The sequence below is a fragment of the Drosophila erecta genome, unplaced genomic scaffold, assembly GCF_003286155.1.
Source record: "Drosophila erecta strain 14021-0224.00,06,07 unplaced genomic scaffold, DereRS2 tig00000055-arrow-pilon, whole genome shotgun sequence".
NCBI classification, from domain to species: domain Eukaryota; kingdom Metazoa; phylum Arthropoda; class Insecta; order Diptera; family Drosophilidae; genus Drosophila; species Drosophila erecta.
The window spans coordinates 20,323,915-20,350,961 of NW_020825200.1; the positions used below are offsets into that span (position 1 = coordinate 20,323,915).

General features: G+C 45.7%; 5 protein-coding genes across 7 annotated transcripts; 3 read left to right on the forward strand and 2 right to left on the reverse strand.

The window, feature by feature from the left end:
• Positions 1-14: 14 nt before the first annotated feature.
• On the reverse strand, positions 15-4,351 carry LOC6541000 (bcl-2-related ovarian killer protein). The gene is made up of 3 exons (XM_001970720.3): positions 3,360-4,351; positions 735-878; positions 15-679 (listed from the first exon to the last, which is right to left on the reverse strand). Exons 1-3 carry the CDS (start codon positions 3,657-3,659, stop codon positions 221-223), a joined length of 903 nt encoding a protein of 300 aa, XP_001970756.1. The 5' UTR covers positions 3,660-4,351; the 3' UTR covers positions 15-220.
• Positions 4,352-6,373: 2,022 nt separating this feature from the next.
• Positions 6,374-9,322, forward strand: LOC6541007 (senecionine N-oxygenase). Its single transcript, XM_001970721.3, has 6 exons — positions 6,374-6,793; positions 6,861-7,023; positions 7,082-7,271; positions 7,369-7,540; positions 8,060-8,598; positions 8,866-9,322. Exons 1-6 carry the CDS (start codon positions 6,748-6,750, stop codon positions 9,043-9,045), a joined length of 1,290 nt encoding a protein of 429 aa, XP_001970757.1. The 5' UTR covers positions 6,374-6,747; the 3' UTR covers positions 9,046-9,322.
• LOC6541014 (AT-rich interactive domain-containing protein 2) lies at positions 9,321-15,703 on the reverse strand. Its single transcript, XM_001970722.3, has 4 exons — positions 15,288-15,703; positions 14,207-15,222; positions 11,071-13,892; positions 9,321-10,478 (listed from the first exon to the last, which is right to left on the reverse strand). The coding sequence occupies exons 1-4, from the start codon at positions 15,527-15,529 to the stop codon at positions 9,468-9,470; spliced, it is 5,091 nt and encodes a 1,696-aa protein (XP_001970758.1). The 5' UTR covers positions 15,530-15,703; the 3' UTR covers positions 9,321-9,467.
• Positions 15,704-15,937: 234 nt separating this feature from the next.
• LOC6541037 (heat shock protein 75 kDa, mitochondrial) lies at positions 15,938-18,488 on the forward strand. Its single transcript, XM_026979792.1, has 3 exons — positions 15,938-16,280; positions 16,356-18,123; positions 18,187-18,488. The coding sequence occupies exons 1-3, from the start codon at positions 16,148-16,150 to the stop codon at positions 18,359-18,361; spliced, it is 2,076 nt and encodes a 691-aa protein (XP_026835593.1). The 5' UTR covers positions 15,938-16,147; the 3' UTR covers positions 18,362-18,488.
• A 535-nt stretch (positions 18,489-19,023) lies between these two features.
• LOC6543073 (V-type proton ATPase 16 kDa proteolipid subunit) lies at positions 19,024-26,906 on the forward strand. Of its 3 annotated transcripts, none has more exons than XM_015159177.2 (4): positions 19,024-19,188; positions 20,046-20,157; positions 24,255-24,444; positions 24,502-26,906. In XM_015159177.2, exons 2-4 carry the CDS (start codon positions 20,073-20,075, stop codon positions 24,704-24,706), a joined length of 480 nt encoding a protein of 159 aa, XP_015014663.1. In that variant the 5' UTR covers positions 19,024-19,188; positions 20,046-20,072; the 3' UTR covers positions 24,707-26,906. The 3 variants fall into 3 exon arrangements, with proteins under 3 accessions (XP_015014663.1, XP_015014664.1, XP_015014662.1); XM_015159178.2 differs by lacking the exon at positions 19,024-19,188 and adding an exon at positions 19,746-19,882; XM_015159176.2 differs by lacking the exon at positions 19,024-19,188 and adding an exon at positions 19,747-19,864.
• The last annotated feature ends 141 nt before the right edge of the window (positions 26,907-27,047 follow it).

The window sequence follows — 27,047 nt, forward strand, 5'->3', positions numbered from 1 at the left end:
GCGCCAAATTTAAATCAAGATTTTAAAACACACGCTTTATTGCGCCTAGAATAGCCTTGTATATACAAAAAGAGGGGAAAGGTGATAACAATATTATACGTAAAACAGGGTCCATTACATACTACTAAACGACTGGTGCCCATGGAAGCAGGAATGATTCGAAGCTCTCATTGACTAAATGGTACGATTGTATTTCTAAACGAAGCGATCCCAGGCAAATCTAGAACAGCAGCGAATACAGTTGACCTCCAATGCGCCGACACACGTTTGAGACCATATACGCGCCCGCAGAGATGGTCACAAACAGTGTCAACCATCCCAAGAACGTGAATTCGCCGACCCGGGGTCGGATGTGCTGCGACAGGCCCAGCCATCCGCCGTTGTCGATCAGCCAGTAGACCAGGTCATCCTCTATGATCTCAGCCAGACCGTCAATCAGGCACTGTAGGTAGTCGAAATGACCCTGGCGCACGCAGTCTATGGCAAAGCCGCCGCATACGGCAAATATCGAGATTATCTTGCCCCACGTGATACTGGAGCGAAAAAGATCCTTGGCAACTAGGTTAAGCAGCATGGGAGCCATGTCGCTGTCCTCCAGCTCCCCAAACGGGGCCCTCGACAGCTGTCGGGATATGTTTGTGTACACCCGCGGGTGCATCCGCTCCAGTTCCTCGCCCATCTGTGGATTAAACTAGGTTATAAAAAGATCCAATGGTGGATAACGGTCGACTCACGCTGTTCAGGGCCGGAAAAACCTCATAGACCACGTGCGAGGAGCCGGGATCCAGAATGTTGCGCAGTCGCTGTGTCACCTTCCGGTTGAGGACTCCTGCCCGTCGCAACCGCGCTCTGATGTACTGACCACACAGACATTTCCCCTGGAATAGAACGACAAAGCCAAAAGTTCAATCAAAATCAAATTAACTACAGCGCTTTGATCATTGCCAGTCAATTTTGCTCCATCAGCGGGGCACTTAAGCAATATCAATCGACTGCCTCGAGTTTTCCGGCGAACGTACATGTTGTTGTTACGTCGCTTTAAATCCGTTTACAGGATTCCGTGGACAACTGGGCTATTTCAATCACACCTCTTACAGAGTATCTAAACATGCAGCCAAACTGATGGCAAGTGCACATGGCGGTAATAAACATTGCCAAACGCTTTAAACAAAAGAAGCGATCAGCACGTGCTGTGGAAAAACATTAAAACAGCTACATATTTACTTATGGATTCTAAAAGACGAGAAATGTTTGGCGTAATTAAAAAATTCCCTACATGTTCCGTTCAATTCCAACCAATTTAGTTGTAGTTTGCTCCGTCAATTTATGTCGCACAATTACCGTTCGTCACGCCAACGATTCGCAGCCAAGTAAACAGATAATTATTTACTTTGGAGCCAACTTGACTTATGACATGGCCAGCCAAAGAGATCGAACCCCTGCCAAATCACTGGCCTTGAAGCTGGAGTCTTGACAAGTCTATCGAAGCTACTCGGAACCCCAGCCTCCCAGCGAACAACCAATAAATCCGTCAATTTGTTTACGTGATCTTGTTATGGCGAACACTTGGTGCGCCCTGCTTTTTCCTTTTGGCGAGTGTGGCGCGACCACATACCTTTAAATTTACTTGAATGGCCAGAGTTCGCTGAATTCATCACCTGAGGCTTTCGGGTAATATTGTTAGTGGTTGGTTTATTTTTGGAATACTTGTTTATAATGGTTCCACCCGTGGCGCCTTCGGCGTTCTTCCCTTTTGTCCAGTTGCCTTTATTTTCCCTGAAAGCCTCCCATTCCCATTTGATTTGTTAGTTGATGGGCTAAAAGAAAACTGTTCTTACGTTTAAGGGAAGGTATTCTAAGCAAACCTCCGTAATGCGCTTAGCAAAGAATTGCTCAAGAAGTTATCAGCCCCGGCGAAAGCAGCCACATAGACAAATATATTTAATAAAAACTTTACATATCGCTCACCTAGAGGAGCGGGGTAAATAGTTTTTATCAGTCTCAGATAAACGAATGGAGAAAACAAAAAATATTTGCCTTATCAATTAAGTTGAGCCAGTCACGACCCATATGGTCGATAGCACAGATTTAGATTCAAATTCGGATCGATCGTCCTCGATCAGCGCCATCAAAAAATTAGTCATTATTGCAAACATTTCTTCACAATAAGTGGGAATCGGTTTGTCTCTTCAGATCAGTTGTCTGCTTTGTCATGTTCATAGTTTCAAAATTTGTCCACGAAATTAATTTGTTTGAACAGCTTTTTCGTTTAATTTGGGTCTTCCTTCCTCATTTTGCGTACTTGCCGAATATTTAGTCACCAAACTGTCGAATTTATAAGTCTCTTAAATCGGGTTTAATTATGTACACATGCTCCGATGTATGACCAGTTCACTTTTGAGCTCTTTGTGACACATTCAATGTTGAAAAAGTTAGATTTTACTTAAAATATTTAACAAGATTGTGGAGCTTTATAGAATAAAGCTTTAATTTACATAGAATAACTATATAACTTATAACTAACTAAGGATTTTAAACTATTTAAGCCCAAAACAGTATTTAAATTAAAGCTCAAATCGATAAATTTAAAAAAATACATTTTTAAGTGAACTTCAATAATTATAATAGAAAAAATATGTAAAAAGCCTTATTTATCTACGAGGTATCTCATAGATAGGCTTTTTTAATGAAAACATAATATCCCTAAGAATCAGCTTTGGCCGCTGAACATTTTCAAATTAATTTGTAGAATCTTTCCTTAGTTATTGCAATTAAAGTATAGTTCCGAAAAACGTAAAGTAAAAGCATTGGATACTATTACTGCTGTTGTACAGCCATAAAATCATTTTAATTATTCTTATTGGGGGAATGAAATGATTAACTGAAAAGTAATTTGCAAGAAACGTTTCCGGCCGTATAAAGATTAGGATGTCCGTGCGACCGTCCATATGAACTGGAAATTTGGGAGACTATTAGAGCTAAAGACTGTCTGTCCACATACTTAAAGTATTTGTAAATGTGTATATGGTATTTTCCAAAGCTTAGAAATCTGCAAAACACTAAAACTAAATCTTCAGCATTCAATGTAAACACTCGCTGCTTGCAATCTCCCCATCCATCAGTCTAGCACTTACATAAGTTGAGTAACTCTTGTTTTGATATCTGTACTAATGTACAACTTTATGAACATAAGCTGAATCACCCGATTACTTTATAAGGCAAAAACTCCAGCACACTCTGAAGATTATAACTAAATAGTTCCCAAATTGTTCATTGCAACGGAAGTTCTCGGAAGTTAATAGTTCTCGGATTCCACTACACAGTTTCCTTTAAGCCAATAGCACATTTCTGATCCTCACCTGGTTGATGATATCCATCTTGTACTCCTGGTAGTTGGTCGTGGTGCGCGTACTGCTAGCTAGCGAGGATGTGGAGGCGGCCCGTGTCATGGTTCCGCCGGCGTGGAGGGAGCGTCCGTTAGAGGGATTGGGTCCGCTACCGGATCCTGCTCCTCCTCCAGCGCCGCCTCCGCGGAGCGCCTTCCAGTCGCTGGAGGCCGTTGCAATGGTGCCGCGTCGATTGGCCGTGTAGATCTCGTGGTCCAGCGACGAGGACTTGAACTTGGCCAGCTTGGGCGGCGGACTGGTGGTGGGAGCCATGGTCGAGCTCGAGGGCAGAATGCTTGGCTGCCCGCTATTGTTGTTTCTGAGGCTTTTGTTGGCGCTGCCCCATGTGGGTTGTGTAATTCCGAAAGCCAAGTCCCGCGACTTTGCATGCACTATGCACTCGGAGCGGAGCGGAGCGGATTGGATGGGATCGAGAGTGAGCTGTGGGCAGTGGGATCGGGAGCGGGAGCGGGTGCGGATCAGCTCACCTCGACGCGGCTGAGGCTCAGCTTGTCTTGCGCTTTTTTGGAGGTGGTCGGGATCGGATTGGGATCCGATTCTGATAAAATGGGCAAAACAAAATAAAAGTCGGCGACGAAAGTGGCGAGCAAAGCGCAGGGCAGCAAACACGAACGAGACGCACAAAGGAGAACCACTAAAACTTGTTGCTGGTGCCGCGATCCCAGTTTCATTTTATTTTCAGCCGCTCTGCTTCGCAGCGCCTTTGCTTTCTTTTTCGCCTCGCTGTGTGTGCGTTTAACCGAGAGCTCTGTATTTTGATGGGCAAGTGGGGAGGGGGAATCGGCCGACCACCCTCTCCGTTCTATCTACGGTTCCACGGTTCTCCGATCTCCGTTCTCCGTTCTTCCGAGCTCCCGTTCTCGCGAGCTGGCGTTTGTGATTGTGCGTTCGTTGTGTTTTCGCGACTGGCGGGCAGCGGTTCGCTGGGAACCGGTTCGCGATATCGGTTCCGACACCGGTTCCGAAACCGAGAACCGATTATTTTGCAATAACTTTAAATGGAAACAAAACTTTTGTTTTACCAATGTTACTGTCACCCTCTTGAGCAACTTCTCAAGATATTTACAATTATTCGCTCTTTCAGATTTACAATTGAACTTATTTAGAACCAAACAAGCTTCCGCCTATTTAAAAACTAAAAGACAGCGATCTCTGAACTTATATTAGTATATTTAGACATTAAATAAATATTTTAGTTGATATTAGTATATTAGACATTAGAAAAATGTCATTGTTTTCACTCGTACGAAGCCCAGAAGAAGTTGTTGTGTGAAGAAGCTGTTAAGAACTAAAAGACATGTTTATGTCATGTTTATTACGAGAATAAAAAAATGAAAAAATATCAAAACATTTTTAAAAAGTGTGGGCGTGGCAGTTTTTTGCGGGCGTGGCAACATTTGGAAACAAACTTGCGCTGCGTCAATGTCTCTGGAAGCTGCATGCCTAATCTCAACATTCTAGCTTTTGTAGTTCCTGAGATCGAGGCGTTCATACGGACATGACCAATAAGACTGGCTTGATCCTGATCAAAAATATATACTTTATACGGTCGAAAACGCTTCCTTCATACATACTTTACATACTTTTTAACGAATCTAGTAAAAGGGTACTCTACGAGTGGCGGCTATAATAAATGAGCACATTTTTGAAACTTGCAAGGTCAAAATTGATGAAAAAGAAATCGAAACGTTTTACAAACGTGTGGGCGTAACAGTTTTTGGTAATGGTAACGTTCTGAATCGAACTCGTGCAGGCCTTTCTAGTGCAGGCCTTTCTAGAATCTGCATGCCCAATCTAAAGATTTTGCATTTACAGTTCCGGATATCTCGACGTTCATACAACGTGTTCAGATCGGCTCGACTAGTGATCCCTTATAGGTTCAAAACGCTTTCTTCAACCTGTTACAAACTTTTCAATGAATCTTTTTGTTCTACAAGTAACGGCAATAATTCAAATTGTAGTTTGTTGAACTATCCGGGTAAGCAAATATTTACAGATTTGTTGTTCCTGTTGTATCGGACTACAATTATAAAGGCGACGTGTATTTTGAGCTAATGATAATCTTAGTTTTCGCTCATTCTAAACCAATCTTTTTAAATGGGTGTGATCTAACTATCGGAGCAGACCGATTCCTTGGCTTAAGGAAGTAGTCTCCTTGTCATCCATCCATCGTCACTATGTGAACTGAGAAAGTCAAGTACACAGATACCTCTTAGAATATGCATACCCAGTATCTTTAAAAGTGATCAAAATCTGGCCGATTGCCATGAAGTGCGAAATCTATACACCCCACCGCAAAACGAATAGTAATCTTGATGGACAGCATGGCTGTCACATCATGCTTATGTTCAATTGTATTCCGGATTCCAATCAATTCTACTATCACAGCGCTAACACTTTCCATTACTTGGCTTCCCCACACCCGCGTCTAGAAGCAGTAGGCTCCCCTCCTAACCAACCCCCCAACCATGTACCTAACGACCACCCCCAGCAATGAATTTTAGGTGGGCTTCACTGCGGGCGCTACATTGTTGCGCTCGGCAGAGTTGTTGTAATTGAATGAAATTAATTATATTCCAGTCGCTGATGATATTCGTTTGCGTTCGCGGTGTTGGAGTGGTCCGCTGATAATTAAAAGCTAAAATAGGCTGTTAAACTGGACTGACACAGTGACTCCGGGTTAGTTGTTGAAAATCTCCACCAAATCTCAATTGATAGCGTTATCAGTGGGCCCCTTGTGGAAGCCTAGTCTCGGTTCCTATGCCGTCCAACAGCCAGATGTTACTTACTAACAGTCCTAATTCCCGAAGAGGAACATTCTTAGTCTCATTTTAAATATCTCATGTTGCCTTAAAAATTTATTTTATTATACATATGTATATATATTTACATACAGTTATCGAGTAATCTTCCAAATCAGCAGCAGCAGCGCATAACTTCCGCTTAGTCAGGCTTGACTGTAATCCCGATCGGCTGACGGCTTGTTCCAGACGCTTACAGAACGGCCGCTGCCACCGCTAGCGCCTCTCTTATGTCACCGGCAGCCGCGAGTGATAAGGCACGGGTCGGTGGATGATGCCGCCTGGCGAACTCTCCTTTCCCCTGGGGTTCCTCAGGCCCAAGCAAGTCTGTTATTCCCGCGAGGGAAGCGACTTATCAGCGGCATTGCTCTCGCAAACAGCCCAGCACACTCGACTGTAGCGCACATAGAGACGCCTTCCCGGGTCTATTATATCGCTGGGAGCTCGAGCCCCTCAGATAGTCGTTAGTCAGTCGCGGAGGTGGACGTGCTAGAGAAAAGAGAAACTTTCAAAATTCGTTACCAATCGGAAATCCCAAAATGATAAAAACTTCAGGGGAGAAGCGTCGCGTTTGCGTAATAGGAGGTGATGCTCAGATCTTTCCAGTGATGTGGGGCACAAACTAGTAGGCATATCTGGTTTTTCTTTTCAGCTGGAACAGCGGGCTTGTGCGCCCTAAAGAACTCCCTGGAAGCGGGTCTAGATGCGGTAGCCTACGAGCGCGGGACCGAAATCGGAGGAACGTGGATTTTCTCCGACGAGATGCCCAAGGACGAGTACGACGAGGTGCACAGCAGCATGTACGAGGGCCTGCGGTAGGTGATCTGGTGGACGATGGAGTTGGAATATGTCTGATTTGCAACTCGGTTTCAGCACCAATCTTCCGAAGGAGGTCATGGGCTATCCGGACTACTCCTACCCCGATGACATAGCCGAGTCCTTCATCACATCCAACCAAGTGCTCGAATTTCTGCGCTCCTACGCGGAACACTTCAAGTTAAGGCCCCACATCAAATTGCAGCACGAGGTGATAAGAGTGCGTCCTCGGTTGGACGACTGGGAGGTGGGTAGCGACGTCACGTATTTTGGAACCAGTTTTCAATCACTGTGACTTGTTTGTTTAACCGACGAAATACTGATCGATCTCTGATCACTTTTAGGTCTACGTATGGGACCACAGCACGAATAGTTGTGACCCAGTCTACTATGACTTCGTGTATGTCTGTAACGGGCACTACACGGAACCGGACATCCCGGATGTCGAGGGATTAGATCTGTTCGAGGGCGAGAAGATGCACAGCCATCTCTACCGCAAGGCAGATAAGTTTAAAGGTAAGATTAGAGCGTTCCTGCCTGTATCTTAAATCAGTCTGGCCAAAGCTTCGGACTTCGCCTCCATCGCCGTCTGGACGGAGTCCCACTCTTGTTTTCCCCATAAAAACTGGGCCCTCGACTGCAGATAATGTTGTTGACGGCTGTGTGACATAATTATAATATGTGTAGTGCGTCTGTGCCAATTTAGAGCCACCTAACACGTGCTAATCTGCTGATAGCTAGCACTGTGAGAGATCTCAAGACGCTAGCTATCAGATTGCAGAAAGAAAAGTGGGGCCGAAATCGGGAAAGTCCTCAATTGGTAAGAGCACTGTATATCAAAGTATATGAAAGGTAACAACTAAACTGAAATCTAAACCTATTGACATAGAATAGAATACTACAAGGTTAGGGTTCGAACCCTTCTAAGATCTTTCATATCGTCAGAGTTTTACCCACATTTGTATGCCCATGATTATCTGCGCAAGAACTTATTTAGCGCCAAAGTATTTAATGGCCATGTCGTTTTTCTTACAGGCGAGCGTGTTCTGATCATTGGCGCCGGTCCCAGTGGCATGGACATCACCAACCACGTTCGCGTGGCTGCCCAGCAGGTGTTCCTAAGCCACCACCTTTCCACCACCCCTAACACAGCATTCATGGGCAACGTAACGCAGAAGCCGGACGTGCAGCGCTTCACCAAGGATGGAGCCGTCTTCACGGACGGCAGCACGGAAAGCTTTGGCCACGTGATGTTCTGCACCGGCTACAAGTACACATTCCCCTGCCTCAGCACCGACGTGGGTATCCAGGTGATAGACAACTTCGTACAACCACTGTGGAAGCACTGCATCAACATCAACCACCCGACCATGGCCTTTGTGGGCCTGCCCTTCAACGTGATTCCCACCCACATCTTCGACATGCAGGTGCGCTTTACACTGAAGTTCTTCACAGGCCAGCGGAAGTTTCCCTCTCGGGAGCAGATGATCGCCGACCTGGAGCAGGAGATCCAGGAACGGTGGGGCTGCGGCGTGCGCAACCAGAAGAAGGCACATCAAATGGGCGAGCGACAGGTGAGTGTTCACGATACCCTGTACTTGCAGAGATGTACTTAGATTGAAACTGGAGGAACATAATGGGCATTGTGTAATAGCAAAGGGAAACTCAGAACCAATGAGAAGAATATTGAGATCTAAGGTTCCTTATTTTACCTGCCGATTCTCTTCGCTCATTTAAGGTTATATGTTTTGTTTATAATAATTATTAATGTATAAGCCTCTTGCAAACAAAAAACATGTACGAGTTTATGTCAAACAACGATCTTTTATCTGTAATTCTAGTTTGTCTACTACAATGAACTGGCCAGAATCGCAGGCATTGAGAACATCAAGCCAGTTATCCACAAGCTGATGAAGGATTGCGGCAAGAAGTACATTTTTGACTTGGACACGTACAGGAGCAACAAGTATACGATTGTGGACGATGAAAATTTTTTGAAAAACGGAAAACCTATTGTCTGAGGAACTGATTTCATGCCATTCTTATGCCTTATGTTAGGCGATATAAAGTGTTTCATAAGTACACGAAGATTTTACGGACTCTTCGATAGCGGTGTAAGGGATTAGAACTCAGTTGTGTTAATAAATATTTTATAAGAACAATGTAAATAACACTCAGTCTTAAACGATTAACTCAAAACGTTTATTACAAAGGATTATATCTGATAATGTCCACCATAGTTTTTTAGTTTTAACGCTCGTTCACATTGTGGCCGTCAAATTAAACGCTTACTCCCGATTCTCCAATATTTTGTTGGGTGGTATGAAGACAAAAGTACATATAACTAATCATTCAGACAAACAAGGTTTGGTTTGTTTTTCACATTTTTTAGTGTCGTTATTACAAGTTAGTTAAATAATTATATTGATGGGGAGCTATACGGCTATTGACTCAATTCGTACATGATGTGGGAGAGCACTCCGCTAGCCTCCACATTGCTTAAGGCCACATTGGCCAAGTGTGGCTCATAGCGTTTCAGGCTTCGCTTCGCCGTAGACGAGTAGGTGACCAGGTTGCGTATAATGAGAGCCGCTGTCAGTCGGATGCTTTTGGTGACTGGACCCTCATTCTCGTCCATCAGCTCTTTAGCGTTCGCATAATCTGTCGTGTGTCGGTTCATAGCTTGCATTGCGGCGCTGCCCACAACTGGAACCGCTGAAGCAGGACCCGATGATGGACCAGTAGCGCTTCCCGCCAATCGTTGGGCGTGCCCCTCGTTGCGCACTATGGTAACGGGAGGCTGCGTGGGCGCCACGTTGTGAATGCCGGTTGCCAAGCGACGTTGCACACTGGCGCGCAGATTCTCCGTTGTCAGATGACGGTCAATCAGGTGCGTCATCAGCGAGTATCGTTTGCGCGCTCTGTTGTCGCAGAAGGTGGGTCCACTGCCCCACTGACAATAAATGTCGGCATCAGAATCAAGGTGGTCTGGACAGTGGACATTGCACACGTGGTACTTGAGCTCGTTAAGAGACTTGAATTTCTTGCGGGGACAGTTCCGCCAGTCGCAGATGTACAACCAGTTTGCGTCCACGGGCATGGCAGATGGCGTGGGATTGGCATTGGGACCAGGAGCAGCGTAGACGCTCTGACTGACAACCAAAGAACTGCTGCTGGGACCGGTGGTAACGACAGCTTGTGCGGCTGTCGTCTGTGCTACTACGTCTTGATCTGCTGGCTTTGCCTCACTGGTTGGTAAGACAACCGTTTTTCCGCCATCAGTTGAATCACTAGTTCCTGACGTCGTCACCACCCCAGCCTGGGTGACAGATGGCTTCGCGCTAGACACTTGAGCAGGCTGTGGTTGCATCGGCTTTTTTGCAAGGAGCGCATTGGTCGGCGGAGTTCCTGGAGCTGGAACTGGTGCTATCTTTTGTTTGTTCGCTTCAGCAATCTAAAAAAATATATTAAAACATATGTTTTAGTACATAAACAGGACTTTAAGGAACGACTTCCAAGGCCTTCAATTCTTTTAATGATTTGTCTGTCAATTTAAAGTAAAAAAACAAGAAAGATACCAGGTACTCAGTAGTGTGTGTTTTATGAAAAAGTCATGCACAGCGTATGCGTCTCCAGAATCTGCGTGCCTATCTACTTTCTAGCTTTCTTCTACTCTACTCTTGCATAACATTTTAAAAACAAGAGAGTGTTATAGTCGACTTCCTCGACTATCAGATACCCGTTACTCAGCTAGTGGGAGGGCGAACGTGAAAGTTCAACTTTCTTTTTGGTATATCGATAGAAATTGTCAGGAAAAATAATAGAATGAAAAAAAAATCAAAAAAATTTTCAAAAGTGCGGATGTGCGCCATTTGGACTTGGCGCCATCATGAAACAGTACATGGAAAGATCGATCACGGCTATTGATCCTGATCAAAAATGTCTTTACTATATGGTCGGAAACGCTACAAACTTTTCAACGAATCTAGTATATCTTTTTACTCTATGAGTAATGGGTATAATAAAGACTAGAGTACCCAACTTACTGCCGGCATGGTTATCTTCTGTTGGATGATGGATGGATGATGCTGCTGCTGGTCCAACACAGTTCGCACGTGCTGTTGCTGCTGAAGAGTCACGCCTCCAACGATAGCCGTGCTGGTGGGCGACTGAGTGATGATCGTCTGCGAGTTAAGCTGGCTTTGCTGCAGGGGAGCTGCCGTGGCAGGGGTCTGGGTAATGAGCGTGGTCTCCTTGATTCCGCCGAGAATTACCTGCCTCTTATCGCCTCCAACCGTACCGCCAACTGTGGAAGTCGGAGTATTGGGGCCGGATATTATGTGTTGCTGGATGATAGACTGATGCTGCTGGAGCTGAGGAATGGGCAATGAAGCGCCCTGTTTAGTGGCAACCAATCGCTGTTGGGGTGCTAACTGCGGCGAAACGAGCTGCGGCTGTGGTTGTGGCTGGTGGAGCTTAATAGTAGCCGGGATCTGGTTTAGCTGCGACAGCAGTGATGGTGACATTTGGCCAGCACCCAACGCCGGCACCGGCCGCTGCGGTGCGATAAAGATTTGCTGCTGGGGGGTAGAAGTACGCGGTTGCGCCAGTTGCGGAGCTGTGGTGGCGGTAACCAGGACCTGCTGGCCCTGCGCCATTGTCATTATCATTTTCTGAGTGCCAGTTACATTGGCAGCGGAGACTCCTCCTGGCTGCTGCTGCAGGATGATTATGGTCTTCGTTTGTTGTTGCGGTGTTTGCGTCACCAGCAGAGTGGGTGGTGCCGACTGTGTGGATGTGGGAATAGTTGCCTGCGTTTGCTGGGCCACAAGATACGTCTGGCCTTGCTGGTTGGTGGCCAGAACATACTGCGTCTGCGGCGCTGGAGTGGAATCCATTGCAGTCTTGGGCTGCAAGATCACCGGCACAGTTTGCAAGCCCTGATCCGTCTTTATGGTGGCCGTGGTGGCCAGTTTCAGTTGGGAATGCGTTGCTGGCGAAACCACATTGCCACCGGGGAAAACAAGCTGACGTTGGGTTGGTTGCACTTTAGCCGGAATAAGTTGGATCTGCTGTGACTGTTGCGGTTGCTGCTGGCTTTGCTCCTGACTTGGTTTGGCTAGCGGTGGAACGTCATCCATATCCTCATCCTCCAGAATGGATGCCGCCAGATCTGCATAGAGATTGGCCGCATTTTTCGAGGGAGTCACCTGCGCTTCGTCCTTGCCGCCAGAAGATTGGCTGCTGGAACTGCTGGCAGCGGCATCCAAGGCCAGACGCTTGTTTTGCTCTTCGTCAATAGTTAATTTTCGTTTGGCAGCTGCCGATGCAATGATGAGAGTGCGCCCGCTGGCGTCTTTCGTCACTACGTTTGCGCCACTTAATGGGGCAAGGGGCGGCGGGGCCGAGTCAGTGATTGGTTTTTTTTCGATAGCCATCTGAGGGTGCAACGGCTTAATGGTAGTCTGACCCACCTTCACCGGTGTGTGCTGCATCAGCGGGTTGTTTACGAAGGCGCTTATAGCTGTTGAGGTTACCTTGATAGGCTGGGTAGCATTCGTGCCCGACGCCGTGGTAGCCACAAGGGCTGGCGGCTGCGGTGTCTGAGCTTGGGCCTTCTGCTTCTGTTGACGTTCAGTTACCTTGTTGGCCAACAAGCTTTTGATGAGCGAGGAGCTTGGGGGTGGCGTGACTTGAGAAGAAACGCTTTCCTCAGTCGGCACCTGTTCCGATTGAACAGGATCACTCGATAGCGGCTTGGGCAATATGGGAGTATCCTTTTTAACAGGAACAATGCTGGGGGTGGGTCTCTGTTGCATGGCCAGCGGCTGAGCTCGCATCCGAATGCCTACGTAGTACGTCCCTGGCAGCTCCGTTCCGTCCAGGTGCCGCACAATTACCGGTCCCACCGATTGGTTAAATATAAGCCGCACAAGACGAGGAAACTGCATGTGATTAACCACTGAAAGCTTACCCGCCTTCTGGCAATGCGATAGATATATTCTGTAAAGTTCCGCTTGTTCCACGCGTAGATCGTTGCCGTGCCCAGCCCGTTCGTACGTGGCTCCCAGCCAAGCCAGTGCGTACTGTTCATCCTCGTGGGTAAAACTTTGAGAGGTGGAGGGCAGACCGGGTAGAGTCACGGTAGCAGCGATTGGCGGCAATTGTACCTGAGGAAGACTGGGTACAGGTAGATGAACCTGTGGCAGACTGGGCATTGGCAGACCGGGAAGGGCTGTGACCAACGGCTGTTGCTCTCCGTGGGGCAAAAGCACTTGAGTCTGGGCGGGCGTAGGCGTGGGCAAAACTGCTGGCGGCTTAACAGCAACTTGCAGAGATGTTGGAAGTGTGGTCAGGGAAGATGGTGCCGCGGGAGCATGGATGGCGGGCATGTTCTGAGCCAGCGAGGCAGCCATGTTGCCCGGCAAAACCTCTACCACCCGCATCAGTATGCAACCGTCTGCGCCATATGATTGAGCCTCCACCGTAATAAGGGCAACCAGCTGGTCTATTAGGCCACGTACTTGCATCAGCATCGAACATGGTCGAGCGCCAAGAGCACTAAGTGCGTAAACTGCCTCAAGGGTAAAGATAATCATCATGACGTCGGTGAGCGAGAGGAGCAACATGGCTCGCTGGTAAAAGTCCAGGCCAAGGCAACGATTGATGTGCTGCGAATTGCCCTCTCGGCCGCACAACTTGTAAAGTATCTCCAGACAGCTAATGATCACCGCGCGGTCGTTTGAGTCGATACCCTCGCAGAGGGTAGCCAATAGATTCCGTGACAGCTCGTCAGTGGTGGGATCTAGCAGTTCAAACTGCTGTGCCAGGTTGCCGGCGGTCTCGAGGGCCTGGATGTGGATGTTGCCTAAAAGGAAGTAAAATTATTTTAGTTATTTTACCTTAAATTGGTACTTTCGAGATTGCTGATAATAATGGAGAAAATCATATTGGAAAAAGAAAAATACTCTCTTCAGAGTAAAGATTTATGCAAACATTTACAATTCTACCAAGACATCGTAACGTTTTGGCACAATGAATGTGGAATCTATTAGTTGAATAAAGAAAGTCTTTTTGAAAACAAACCGCTGTGCATTAAGATCGCACCTTGATACTCCGTGAGTTTAAAGGGGGAACATAGAAAATATATTCTTAATTTCTAAGTAGATAAATTCTACTTACTCCATCTTACGTTTGCTCCCATGACCAAGTATCGCCACAAAGTGCGGTTGGAGGCCAGGAGTGCGTGGTTCTCCTGGTGAAAGCTGAGTGTACGGACTAGCTGGACAATTTGAAGTACTCGCTGTCCCATGCGCTCATCTGTCCCGTTTCCGCGGCGCAGATTAAGGAAGTCCAACTCGTCGCAGGCCGCCAGCAGTTCACTTCGAGCAGCAGAGTTCTCACCGTCCTCCTTGCTTATCAGACCGTTGTCCAACCAGGCTTGCTCATCCGTGTAGAGCTCTAGGACTTGTGGCTTGTCGTGCAGCAGGTCACGCCAGAAACTAAGCTGCGAATGGTGTCGCACCTCGGCGTAACTGTGCTGGAACAGCTGGCGCATGGTGAAGTCGGCGTAGACGCCCAGGTGAGCAAGCAGCACATCAAGCAGTTTGGGACACTCGGACAGCTGTAAGGTGTGGCGCGCCTCGTTGGCCATTAGTGTGCACACGTTTATGGCGAAGTCCTGCTCATTGGGCAGCGGAGATAGCAGAGACAACAGCAGCTTCTCGTAACTGCTGTGCCGGTGCAGCTGCGTAGACATCTTGTACTGTCGGCGTCTCTCCACATTAACAGAGTGCTGGCGCTGGTTGTAGGCCATTGGTACCGCCGGCAACGTAGAGTGTGCTGAACCAAAGATGCTGCCTAGGCCACCACCGGCACCAGCCAAAAAACGAGATCTCGAGCGCCCACCGCCCATTTCCACGTTCTCAATAGCCGCCTCCAGAGCCTCCATCTTGTCTGGATCTTCGCCAAAGAAGTTTAGTCGTTCGTACTTGTCCAGGTAGCGTCTGTAGATGTGCTTTATACCAGCCGTTCCGTTCACGCAGCGCTCCCGCAGTGTCTCCATGGAGCTGTACACCTCGTCCCACTCGTCCCGCATGTTTACCTTATTAAAGCCGCCACGTTCGGTGACCTCGTTGTACAGCTTGTACAGGTCGACCTGCTTGCCGCTGATCCTGGCAGGCTGTGTCAATGGAGTGCTGCTTGGGCAAAGGGAAAGTGGGTCAGGTCATCTCAAAATGCAGGGGAGCTGTGACAAACTCACCCGCGTCGTTCGTGAAACTGCTGCAGGTCTCTCCAGAACTCCTCCGGAGGTGACGCCGGCATCTCCTCGACCTTCTCCGGCAGGATCTGTAACTGGACAGGATTCCTGGCGCGAACCGGCGTCGTTGAGACCGCAATCTTGCTCGGCGTCTGCAGATCGCCCGGCTGAGTTCCGCTGGTTGCGGCGGCAGCGGGCAGCGACTGAAGCAGCACCCGTACGTTGTCAATGGTGGTGGCGCTCATGCTTGGATCCTTTTGTGTGGTGTCGTGGATGGGAAACACTTAACACATGATATTCTAATAATAAGACACGCAAATGCTAATTAAAATTATTTAAAAAACTCAACAAAAATTACAACGCGACGCGGACGCGCTACAGCAGAGTTGCATTCACGAATAGGGTTGTCAACAATAGACACGTATATCGATATGGGGTATCCATGTTTATCAATATTAAATTCAGCTAAAAAAAACACAAAAATATTGTTGTTTGAAGTTTAAGCATCTGTATCATGCAAATTTAAATCTTTTGAGGAATTCAGCTTTTTTTTTATCTTAATAGTGTAGTGTTATAAAACTGAGCTTTCCATTTCATGAATTTCTAATTAATTTCACCAAATATATTTTTTGTTCACCAAGAAAACCTTTCAAAAGAATAAAGCCTTTTATTTCAAAATTGATTGACCCATTTATTAAATCCCAGAAATCTGGAATAGAAAATCGTTATGAATAGGTTTTACTAGTTGACTAATATCGAATACTTACAATCGATTGGTTTGGCGACACTGTGCACACATGTGCGCTGGAACAAACTTCGTAGTTGGGTAACATTTAAGTTGGGCAAAACATTAAAACAACGAGATGTCAGTGCGAGCGATGGGAGTGCTGAGCCAAGCGTGCCGCCTTGGCCGCCTCGCCCAAGTGTTGAGGCAAAGTCACCGATCCGCCCCAGCAGCGTTCAATATCGCCCTTGGATCGCAGCATTCGCCGGCTGGTAAGCCCCGGAATTTGAGCAACTGGCTCCTCGGAGGGAATCTTGTTTACATAACACTCATCTTTCCTTTTGCAGCTCTCTCGCTCCGTCGCTTCACCACAGAGACCAAGCAGGCATCGGGGCCGGTGGTGGACAAGCATGAGTTCCAGGCAGAGACCCGCCAACTACTGGACATTGTGGCGCGATCCTTATACTCCGACCATGAGGTCTTTGTGCGCGAACTAATTTCGAATGCCAGCGATGCATTGGAAAAATTTCGGTACACCTCGTTGAGCGCTGGAGGCGAAAATATGGCTGGAAAGGACCGGCCTCTGGAGATTCGTATCACCACCGACAAGCCACTGATGCAGCTAATCATCCAGGACACGGGCATTGGCATGACCAAGGAGGAGCTGGTCAGCAACCTGGGCACCATCGCACGCAGCGGCTCGAAAAAGTTCCTTGAGCAGATGAAGGATAACCAGCAGGCAGCCAGTTCAGAAGCATCCTCGAATATTATTGGTCAGTTCGGCGTGGGCTTTTACTCTTCCTTCATTGTGGCTAACAAGGTGGAGGTGTTCACGAGGGCGGCTACGCCCAATGCTCCCGGACTGCGTTGGTCCACGGATGGCAGTGGAACTTACGAGATCGAGGAGCTGCCTGACGTTGAATTGGGAACGCGGATCGTGCTCCATTTAAAGACCGAGTGCCGTGAATACGCGGACGAGGAGAGGATCAAGGCGGTGATCAAGAAATACAGCAACTTTGTGGGATCACCCATCTTGCTAAACGGAAAGCAGGCCAACGAGATCAAGCCGCTATGGCTTCTTGAGCCCCAGAGTATTAGCAAGGAGCAGCACCATGATTTCTATCGGTTTATTAGCAATAGCTTTGATGTCCCGCGCTTCACCCTCCACTACAATGCTGACGTACCCTTGAGCATCCATGCCCTGCTGTACTTCCCTGAGGGAAAGCCCGGTTTATTCGAAATGTCTCGAGACGGAAACACCGGCGTTGCTCTGTACACCCGCAAAGTGCTTATTCAGTCCAAGACGGAGCATCTGCTGCCCAAGTGGATGCGCTTTGTGAAGGGTGTTGTCGACTCTGAGGACATTCCACTTAACCTGAGTCGCGAGCTGCTGCAGAACAGCAGCCTGATTCGCAAACTATCCAGTGTGATTTCCACTCGCGTGATCCGTTTCCTGCAAGAGCGCTCCAAGAAGCAGCCAGAGGAGTACGAGGCCTTCTACCGCGACTATGGACTATTCCTGAAGGAGGGAATTGTAACCTCCAACGACCAGACCGAGAAAGAAGAAATAGCTAAACTTCTGCGATTTGAGTCCTCAAAGTCTGAGACCGCCAGTGGACGCATGTCGCTAGAGGAGTACTACAACGCAGTTCCCCAAGAGCAACAGAATATTTACTACCTAGCAGCACCCAACCGCGTTCTGGCCGAGTCCTCGCCCTACTACGAGAGTCTCAAGAAGCGCAACGAGCTGGTGCTTTTCTGCTACGAACCCTATGATGAGGTGGTACTCATGCAGCTGGGCAAGTTCAAAAGCAAAAAACTCGTATCCGTGGAGAAAGAGATGCGTGAAGAGTCCAAGGAGGCAACAGCGACCACCGACTTTGGCGAGGGCAGCCTGCTGCGCTCAGAACTTGACAGTTTGATTCCCTGGCTGGAGGAGGAGCTGAAGGGTCAGGTTGTCAAAGTAAAACCCACCTCTCGTCTAGACACCCATCCCTGTGTAATCACCGTGGAGGAAATGGCTGCCGCTCGCCATTTCATTCGCACCCAGAGTCACCAGGTTCCAGAACAGAATCGATTTGCCCTTCTTCAACCAGAACTGGAGATCAACCCAAAGTGAGTACTGCTTGTCACCTTACTTTCATTGTCTTCTTATGTGGCATTGTTTCCTTTCTTTAGGCACCCCATCATCAAGAAGCTTAACAAGTTGCGAGGGAGCGACAAGGATCTGGCCCAACTTATTGCCAAGCAGCTCTTCGCAAACGCTATGGTGGGCGCCGGCTTGGCTGAGGATCCCCGCATGTTGTTAACCAACATGAACACTCTGCTTTCGCGGGCCCTGGAGAAGTACTAGTGTGCGTCGTAAAAAGAACAGTGTAGATCTACCGACTATGTAATATTAATTTTTATAATTAATTTGATGAAACGTGTTGAAATAGTTTTAAATATCAATAATAATACATTTTAAAATATTTAAATTCTAAGATGAGTATAACTTCTGGTTTCATTTCAACCTATTCTAGTGTGTTCAGTAAAATCTATTTCATACAAGGTGTATTTGTTTCTGGAATATCGGTAGAAATTCGGGAAAAAATAATAAAATGAAAAAAAAAACTTTTAAAATGTATCAAAAGTGTGGGCGTGAGAGTTTTGGGCGGTTTGTGGGCGTGGAAGGTGCATGCTTAATCTCAACATTCTAACTTTTGTAGTTCCTGAGATGGAGGCGTTCATACGAATAGACGGACGGACATGGTCAGATCGACTCGGCTATTGATCCTAATCAAGAATATAGATACTTCAAACGTTTCCTTCTGCCTGTTACATACTTTTCAACGTATCTATTATATCCTTTTACTCTAAGAGTAACGGGTATAAATATTAGCTTTTAATTGATTTGCTAATACTTTTCTATTGCGTGTATCCTTTGAAGTTCAGTGTGAAATCAATGTTTTAATTGTATTGCCTCTAGTGGGAACAGTGCTAGTGCATTTTGATTTCCACCACGTGGCAACGCTGGCTCAAAATATCGCCAAAAACCCGTCCCCGTGACTAAAGTTTATAAAAGCAAAGCAAAATAACTCGTTGGTGTTCAGTATCCGATCCGCGCTTTTAAGCAGCAGCCAGCAGTAACCCGAAGAGGCCACAGAGCAGCGAATTGCTTTTAATTAGAATTCTAATCACGTGAGTGAAAAAGCAGTCAAAAGATAGGCGGTCATGTGAGGCTAGCCCTGCGGAAAAGTTTCAGGTCTGCGATAAAACATGCTGCTGCGACAACTTTAATTTGAACAGAGTTTAACCAGAAAAAAAGTTGTACAATATTTTCTGCCACGACATACACACACACACATGCAAGCCACACTTAGCTAATGGCAATGAGATTGCTTGTAGTGTGCGTTTCACGCGTTGAGCAATGGACAAGGTGCAGAGGCATCTTCGGAAAGTGCGAAAATTGCCCCTTTCATTTTGCAAAATCCAGGAAAACCAGGTTTTCAGAAAATTCCATGTGATTGTGTGTACGTGTGTAATTTTCCAGACCGTTGTCATTGCCAATTGGACTTACTTTCTTATGATGTGTGCCCGTTCTGTCATGCGCTCACTCTCCCGCGCACACAAGCACATGACAGCACGCACATACACACAGGTCACACACCACACAAGCACAATCCAATAATCCGACGAGTGGCCTCTCGCTCACTATCACTCTCTTGCTCCTCTCTCCCAGTTTTGGTTGTTGGCCACTCGCTCCGACTTGCCCACTCGCGACTAAAAAGTATATTTAAGAATATTCCGTGAGCGGCCACTCGCAATTCGTTCGTCGTCGCAGCAGCATTGGTCGCAGAGCAGCGTATAACCCCACGTATATAGCACATATATTGTACATATAATAAAAATACTTTGTTTCGACTTGAAGCAACGCATACATATAACGAGCGCGCATAACATTCAGATTCAGCCGTGCAAAACGCCGAATAAAAACTACAGTGCAATCACCAGCAGCAGCAAAGCGAACTAAAATTTCGATTTCTGATCATTTGTAGCCTAAAAAACACAACAAACAAAGCAAAATGTCTTCTGAAGTGAGCAGCGACAACCCCATCTATGGCCCCTTCTTCGGAGTTATGGGAGCCGCCTCCGCTATCATCTTCTCGGGTAAGTTGAATATGACTAGTCCTTGTTCACAGCCGTGCCCGTGCTGTGAAAAATCGAACTTTTGTGTGGCGTAAAAGGTAGAAGAAGAAGAAATGCTGGGATAAGCGTGTGGGAGTGCGGGCTTCTGTTGGTGGTAGTAACGGGGAAATAGCGGCAATTAAAGGAAAACGGTGTACGGGCTTGCTCACACAAATGGAGCAAGTTGCTCATCTGTGTGCGCGTGACCAGTAGAAAATCGAAAACTCTTTGAATTGGCAAACTCAGTTTTGAAACGAATAGTTTTTCCACCCTTTACAACTTGAAGAATTAGCAATTTTAATTTCGCAGTGGCCAAGTTGAAAAAAGAAATTTCGCCTTTTCAGCATGCTAAAAACGGCATCACTCATACACACTCATGTGAGCACTCGTGAGAGCTGCGCACTCTCTCGGACTCGATGCCATTGAGCGCGTGTGTGCGAGCGAACGCAGTTACTGTTTTTTGTGAAGTTTATGAAGCGCGCCTTCCTTTTCTCACAACAGTCACAAGACCGTGGGGAAGTGTTGCCATATTAAAGTTTTTTTCTTTTCATCTTATTGGCTAGAGCTTGGGCGAACAATGGACTAGAACACCTATAGAAAAACATAAAACACGGCCTTCTTGCTCTTTGTAAACCCAATTAACTGGCAACTTATGACTCAATATTTGGAAATCGCAGCTAAAGAAATCCATATAAAGGACAACAAATAAATTTGTTGACCCCCGAATGCGGGATAGAATATGAACTATTTTCCTATCGTTATCTTTTCAAGCCCAATTAGCAGACAACTTATGACCCAATGTAAATGATCGTCGGTAATCACATGCCTAAATCGGTGGGTGCATGATCAATCGACTTTTTAGCCCACATCACATGGTTAGCTGACGATCTTTTCAGTGGCTTATCAAGACCACTCATTCTCAGTTACCCCGCTGATAAGTGGCTTATTTACCAATTGAGTTGGCCATGATAAGATAGCTTCCAAGTTTCCAAGCGATTGTCGCAAGACGAACTTAAGGCATTATATGAAAAAAGCAGCGAGCACGCGCCGCTGCCTATGAGAGCCAAGTTTAGGCTACCCCCACACCGCTTTCTATCAATTTGTGACGCAATTCTTATGTCATGTTACCCTGTAACGTCTTGTGATTTTCGATAAACCCCAAAAACCCGCCTTTTTAATTTGATAGTATGAAATAAGGTTTCCTGTGGTGTTTACCTGGCCCATTATCATCCCCCAACGAGTAAACTTATCTGACTTTAAGACTGCTTATGCAATTAGAGTCAACAGCATAAATCAATTTTCAGTTTTTATCAGCGGTAACTGGCCTGGTGATCTGGCAACGCCGCTTGACGATCACATGAGCTCCGAAAAATGAGAGTTCCAGTTACTTTTCTCTCCAGCTCACTCACTCTCACTCTTTCAACTGCAATTGTATTTTCCGATGACAGATGCGATGACTGAGTCACTGCACTGCAAACAATGGGCGTTGCTTTGAGCTGCGCCTTATCATCACTTGCTGCTACATGGAATGCTGGCCCACATCCTCGCTTCGCACTGGGCTAAAAATACCCAAATGCCACGAAAATCCTTCACACAATGACATTTAGCTCCGGCACATTCAAGCACGCACACTCTCACACGTTTGCCTGCGCAATCGCAGTAGCCGAAATAGTAGAACATATACATAGAATGGTAGTTGGCTAGTAAATTATGTAAAGTCGGTTATGCTAACGCATAATTTGCTGCCACATGTGATAAATTTCCATCATATCGGAACATGCCCACTGGTCAGGCCACACCATTGTAATCCCGACTTTCAGGAACACACACATAGACACGGTAACGGGGATGCTGCTGTGCGAGCAAGCTCATGCATTTTATTTGTACTGCATTTTAATCAATGAACGGCCATAGCTCGACATTGGGCACCCTGTGTTCATGGTACAGCCTAGAATATAGTGGGCGCTTATCTTATCTTATCTTGTTTTGTGTTTCCCGTTTAAATTCTTCTCGCACGCAGGAGTGATAAGAAAAACAAGCACCTGCAGCGTTACCCATTTGGTACGATGTGCATTTATTTCTGACTATAACCTGGCTCATGCAAAGTTCGCCTCTATTTCCCTTTGATTTTTGCTCACTCAACTGTGACGCCTTCGATTTGTTTTTGTTTTGCGTGTTTTTTTTTTCGGTGCTGTGTTTTGCCAGTCTCTTGCTATCTCCCCGTTTTATAATTATCTTCGGATGTGCCAGCATTTGTTGTTGTGCCTGACTCGTATTCTCTTCCTCTTACTGCCGATCATTCCTTATATTGTTTAAGATTCAACGCCCACAGAAGCGTCTGCGATGCCGTCTGTCTCTTGATAAATGCCTTGTACTGATGTGTCTGTGTGCGGTTACTTAAAATGCACAGCAGCACTATAGGCAGTTAAAAGGCGAAACAAGTCAATGCCATTTCAGCTCTTTCAAATAATTTTTGCGATTTGAATGCGGCGCCAATACTGCAGAAAGAGCATCAATGGCAGAGTGAGACACGGTGTACGCACGTATACATTGTTGCACGGTAGAAAATTCAACAATATAAACAAATAGTACTGAAGTTCTATACGATGAGTTCCACTTTTGTTGAGTTGCTTAGGAGAAACCCCTCTATGCCAAGAATATGTTCTTACATACATCATATGATAGGTATGCTTTTGTTTGTGCATATACATTCATAGTCGAGGAAAGCCACGTGGTGTAACCATTCGAAGAAAGTACTGGGTCAACAGCCCAAGTCAGTCGCTCAATGCTGAATGAATGTTTCTAATGTTAATGCCATTTCACGCATTGCGGGCCACAACGCACTAGAATATTTCTGTACTTGTGTTTCAGAGGAATCTACTTTTGTGAGGATGTGTTCGTGTTTTTGTGACGACAACCTCGACCTCATAGATATCTGTGTGCTGGTGCCAGGCGCGTAGATATCTCTTGTGGTTCTAACCAATTGCTTGTTCAAGTTCATTCTGGTTTTTATCATGGGCATTTCCCATATTTTTTCCTGTTTAGTGACGTAGATAGCCCACATTGATCAAGAGCAAAACTGCCCATAAGACAGGGTGATTAGTGGAAGATTCGGGGCATTTATGCGTTCCAGAAGTGCGCTGCCGTCTTTCAAATCGAGTACCAGCAATATCTTGGCTCGAGGCGGAAAGTAAGTAATTAAAATCGAATCACATGACTTGGTGGATATCTGCTCTCCCGCTCCGCCAGCTTTGAATACACCCATATATCTGACACTCAGCTAAGTTGCTGGTGTGCGTGCGGCTTAATTCGATTTATCAGTCTCTCACGAACACACGAACGTTCAGTTGACCGTCATATGAAACTGGTTTTGTACTTCAATTAATGCCCCATCGATACACAAATAAGTTGAATCTCTCGCCACTGCGTTACCCTGCCCACCTGCCTGCCGAATAGATACCGATCCGAGTCCAGCTGACCCCCCTTCGAAACCTGTCGTATATATGTACTTTAGCTCGGCCTTATCAATATTTGCCCGACTTTTCGAGAGAGCGAGTAATAAAACCCGCCGATTTGGAATGTGAGCAGAGCAAGTTTTAATGCTCTCCAGCTGAAACTCAACTCTGGGCGATGAGTGGCACTTTTGCGGGTGCGGGCTTTGGGGGTTTTTCATGAAACAACGTCAGTTAAAAACGATCATGTGACTGCGAACTGTTACGCCCGCGGCCAAAGTTGGAGCAAGGGAATCCAAACTTATTCGGTTGGCCACCGCTTAAATGGCTAACAAATTGAAGAGTTACATAATGTTATATGTTCTCGCATAATTAGAGATTCACGCTTAAGGTCCGATATGGCTCGTATAACATGCCAAAGTGCCATTTTATGTTTTTATTAAATTTGACTTTGTGAAGCATACATATAGCAAATGCATACAATACTTCTTTAATATTGTATTTAGTTGTAGATATGCGATTAATTAGAAAATTCTTACACTGTAAATGAAATGACGCCACTTTCCACAAAAATATGATCTTGATATGACCCAAACTAATTATTATGTATTTGAATTTCTTTATCAGCCCTGGGCGCTGCTTATGGCACTGCTAAGTCTGGTACCGGTATTGCTGCCATGTCAGTGATGCGGCCTGAACTGATCATGAAATCCATCATTCCTGTGGTCATGGCGGGTATCATTGCCATTTACGGTCTGGTGGTGGCTGTGCTTATTGCCGGCGCGCTGGAAGAGCCCTCAAAGTACTCACTATACAGGTAATTATCGATTGACTACCCCATTCGATTCCACTCACTAACTGTGTCATTGTCCAGGGGCTTCATTCACTTGGGAGCCGGTCTGGCGGTGGGCTTCTCTGGCCTGGCAGCTGGTTTTGCGATCGGCATCGTGGGAGACGCCGGTGTCCGTGGCACAGCACAGCAGCCTAGACTGTTCGTGGGCATGATCCTGATTCTCATCTTCGCCGAAGTGTTGGGTCTCTACGGCTTGATTGTGGCCATTTACCTGTACACGAAATAAATCAATCAATGCAAACACACAACAACAGATAGACAAACGGCGCCCAGCAGTCAAAAGCAGCCACAACAACATCAGCAGCAGTTTCAAGAGGAGCAGGTAAAATTGTGTCAAGCCAACGAGCAACATGCAAGTTCCAACAAGCAAAAACCACAACAGTGCGTGTGCGTGGTAACCCTGGCGTGGACAGTTTGTACATAGGGAGAACAACCAAATCCTGCCGGATTGCAGGATTTCCGCCATGCACTGCCCATTGGTGGCCGCCGATTTGCACCTGTTGCTCAGTTTACCTCGATTCGCTGGCGCGCTGTTTAGCTTAGTTATTTTCCGTTCAAAATCAGTCTTAAACACGAGGAAAACAATTTGCAGTTAAGTTCATAAAGTTGTAATAATTATGATTTTGCTATATCAAGAAATCCTTCTCTTTTACTTATTATTTTGCGCTCCACAATTTTGTGTGCTCTTTGTTATTTGTTTTTTCCATTATTATTATTAAATAATGTTTAGTGTATATGTAAAGTTCGTTAAACAAAAAGAAAAAATTGTAAAGAAATCAACAACCAACAATTGTCAGAAGAAACTTTGTACATTTGCATTGAGCCTGACGCGGCTGCAACCAATTCAGATCAACAAATTTAGCGAAAGGGCCAAAACAACAAACAAACAAGCAGCTACCACAACATCAATGCTTCCGCCCGATGCCATCCGGCGCGGCAACGTACCGCTCTCGTCCGATTGCCGCTGTTTGGGCGCGCCTCGCCCCCAACTTCGTTGGGAGGGGTGGAAGCTCAGTACAGTGGTCCCTCTAGAGATGCGGACGCTTGGCAATACTTTATCGTCAACTGCGAAAACCAACTACATGCAATCATTCACACACACACACAAAAAACCAACACACACACATACAAAATGTAACTAAGTCCTATGTTTATTTTTAATTATTGTTCAATTCTAAGAATAATATATTAAAAATTAATAATAATAAATTATATATATAATTATGATTTTTTGTGATAAGAAAAGATGGTAATACAAACAATTACGGTATTGATATACATAATATATACAGAATATATATATATAAACGAGAACAAGAAATCATAAACAATTATACATATTAACATGAAAAAGTTGTTATAAAACATACGAAACAAAACAAATCAAGTGAATGAATGTAATGCGACAAACTATGAAATACTGCAAATCAACAACCACAACACACAATTTTTCCGCTGTTATTGTATAGTAAAGAAAAAATTATATATATAAATATATATTATGTATAAAATATTAACAAGAAATTGTAGTAGAAAAATTATAAACCAACAAACAAGAATACCCACAACAAAAGTCGTGCAAGCAGAACCCAAAAACCGTAGACGAATGTTGCAAATGAAACTCATACCAACAACAACCGCATTAGCAACACGAAATCTACCACAAAAATACAACAAAAAAAATTGTAAAATCCCAACAAATTAGAAGTTATAAGCAGCAACTTCGGAACCGAACCCAACAACACCAGATCAACATGTATAGTGGCATTAGGCAAATAACAATTAATTTGTAGGGGAGGCTCGCAAGCTGAACGACCCGGTCCCGCGAAGGATGCACATTCCACCGCCCGTTGGACGCCGATGCATTCGTGATGCTGAGAATGCGGAGGAGCTCAACCTGTGCGGAGGCGCTAAATTCCCGGGACTTGAATCGCTCTGCTTGCGCACACCTCCCGATCCCCACAAGAAAGCGACCACAACAGAAATGCACAAAACACTCCTGCAAATAAACCACTTGTGCTCACAATCAGCAATTGTATATAAGCATGTGACGTTGCCGGTCAATCAAATCCGTTCCATCACAGATTCCCCCATCCGACACCGAATGTTGCAGCGTCAGTGTTACGTTCCCATCGGAAAGCGGTGGGGGAAACTAATAAACTCGATTGCCAGCTTAAAGAACTCACAGCGCAAGTGTTGAAAATTCCGTTTATTATTGTTACGCGTACCTCGAACAATTGTGTCACGAATTCATATTGTTATTTGTTTAAGTTGCATGCACCCCACAACATCGACCTACCTATACATGTATTCAATGGTGAGGTTTTAGAAACTGTAACTGTGTATTCGAAACAACTTATAAAGCAAGTAAACAACCATCAACAACAGACATTGTATGAAATAAATTGTAATTTCTAATTTCCAAACAAAGTGTATTTTTATGGGTGGGTTGAGGACTTATTAACAATAATGTAGCCTTTTACGCAATCTTGGCAAAATGTTCGAAGGAAGCTTTTCTGATCCTCTAAAGTGCTTTATTTTACTATCACTAGTACAGTTGAATAATG

Bases quoted from the DNA above. Each gene is read 5' to 3' on its own strand.
- LOC6543073 (XM_015159177.2), top strand. From the start codon at position 20,073: ATGTCTTCTGAAGTGAGCAGCGACAACCCCATCTATGGCCCCTTCTTC. The intron at 20,158-24,254 runs GTAAGTTGAATA...TTTCTTTATCAG, and splicing joins CTCCGCTATCATCTTCTCGG to CCCTGGGCGCTGCTTATGGC. The intron at 24,445-24,501 runs GTAATTATCGAT...GTCATTGTCCAG, and splicing joins TCAAAGTACTCACTATACAG to GGGCTTCATTCACTTGGGAG.
- LOC6541014 (XM_001970722.3), bottom strand. From the start codon at position 15,529: ATGAGCGCCACCACCATTGACAACGTACGGGTGCTGCTTCAGTCGCTG. The intron at 15,223-15,287 runs GTGAGTTTGTCA...TTGCCCAAGCAG, and splicing joins CAGTTTCACGAACGACGCGG to CACTCCATTGACACAGCCTG. The intron at 13,893-14,206 runs GTAAGTAGAATT...ACTTCCTTTTAG, and splicing joins GGGAGCAAACGTAAGATGGA to GCAACATCCACATCCAGGCC.
- LOC6541037 (XM_026979792.1), top strand. From the start codon at position 16,148: ATGTCAGTGCGAGCGATGGGAGTGCTGAGCCAAGCGTGCCGCCTTGGC. The intron at 16,281-16,355 runs GTAAGCCCCGGA...TTCCTTTTGCAG, and splicing joins ATCGCAGCATTCGCCGGCTG to CTCTCTCGCTCCGTCGCTTC. The intron at 18,124-18,186 runs GTGAGTACTGCT...TCCTTTCTTTAG, and splicing joins GAACTGGAGATCAACCCAAA to GCACCCCATCATCAAGAAGC.
- LOC6541007 (XM_001970721.3), top strand. From the start codon at position 6,748: ATGATAAAAACTTCAGGGGAGAAGCGTCGCGTTTGCGTAATAGGAG. The intron at 6,794-6,860 runs GTGATGCTCAGA...TTTTCTTTTCAG, and splicing joins TCGCGTTTGCGTAATAGGAG to CTGGAACAGCGGGCTTGTGC. The intron at 7,541-8,059 runs GTAAGATTAGAG...TTTTTCTTACAG, and splicing joins CAAGGCAGATAAGTTTAAAG to GCGAGCGTGTTCTGATCATT.
- LOC6541000 (XM_001970720.3), bottom strand. From the start codon at position 3,659: ATGGCTCCCACCACCAGTCCGCCGCCCAAGCTGGCCAAGTTCAAGTCC. The intron at 879-3,359 runs GTGAGGATCAGA...GTTCTATTCCAG, and splicing joins AGATGGATATCATCAACCAG to GGGAAATGTCTGTGTGGTCA. The intron at 680-734 runs GTGAGTCGACCG...TTTAATCCACAG, and splicing joins TTTTTCCGGCCCTGAACAGC to ATGGGCGAGGAACTGGAGCG.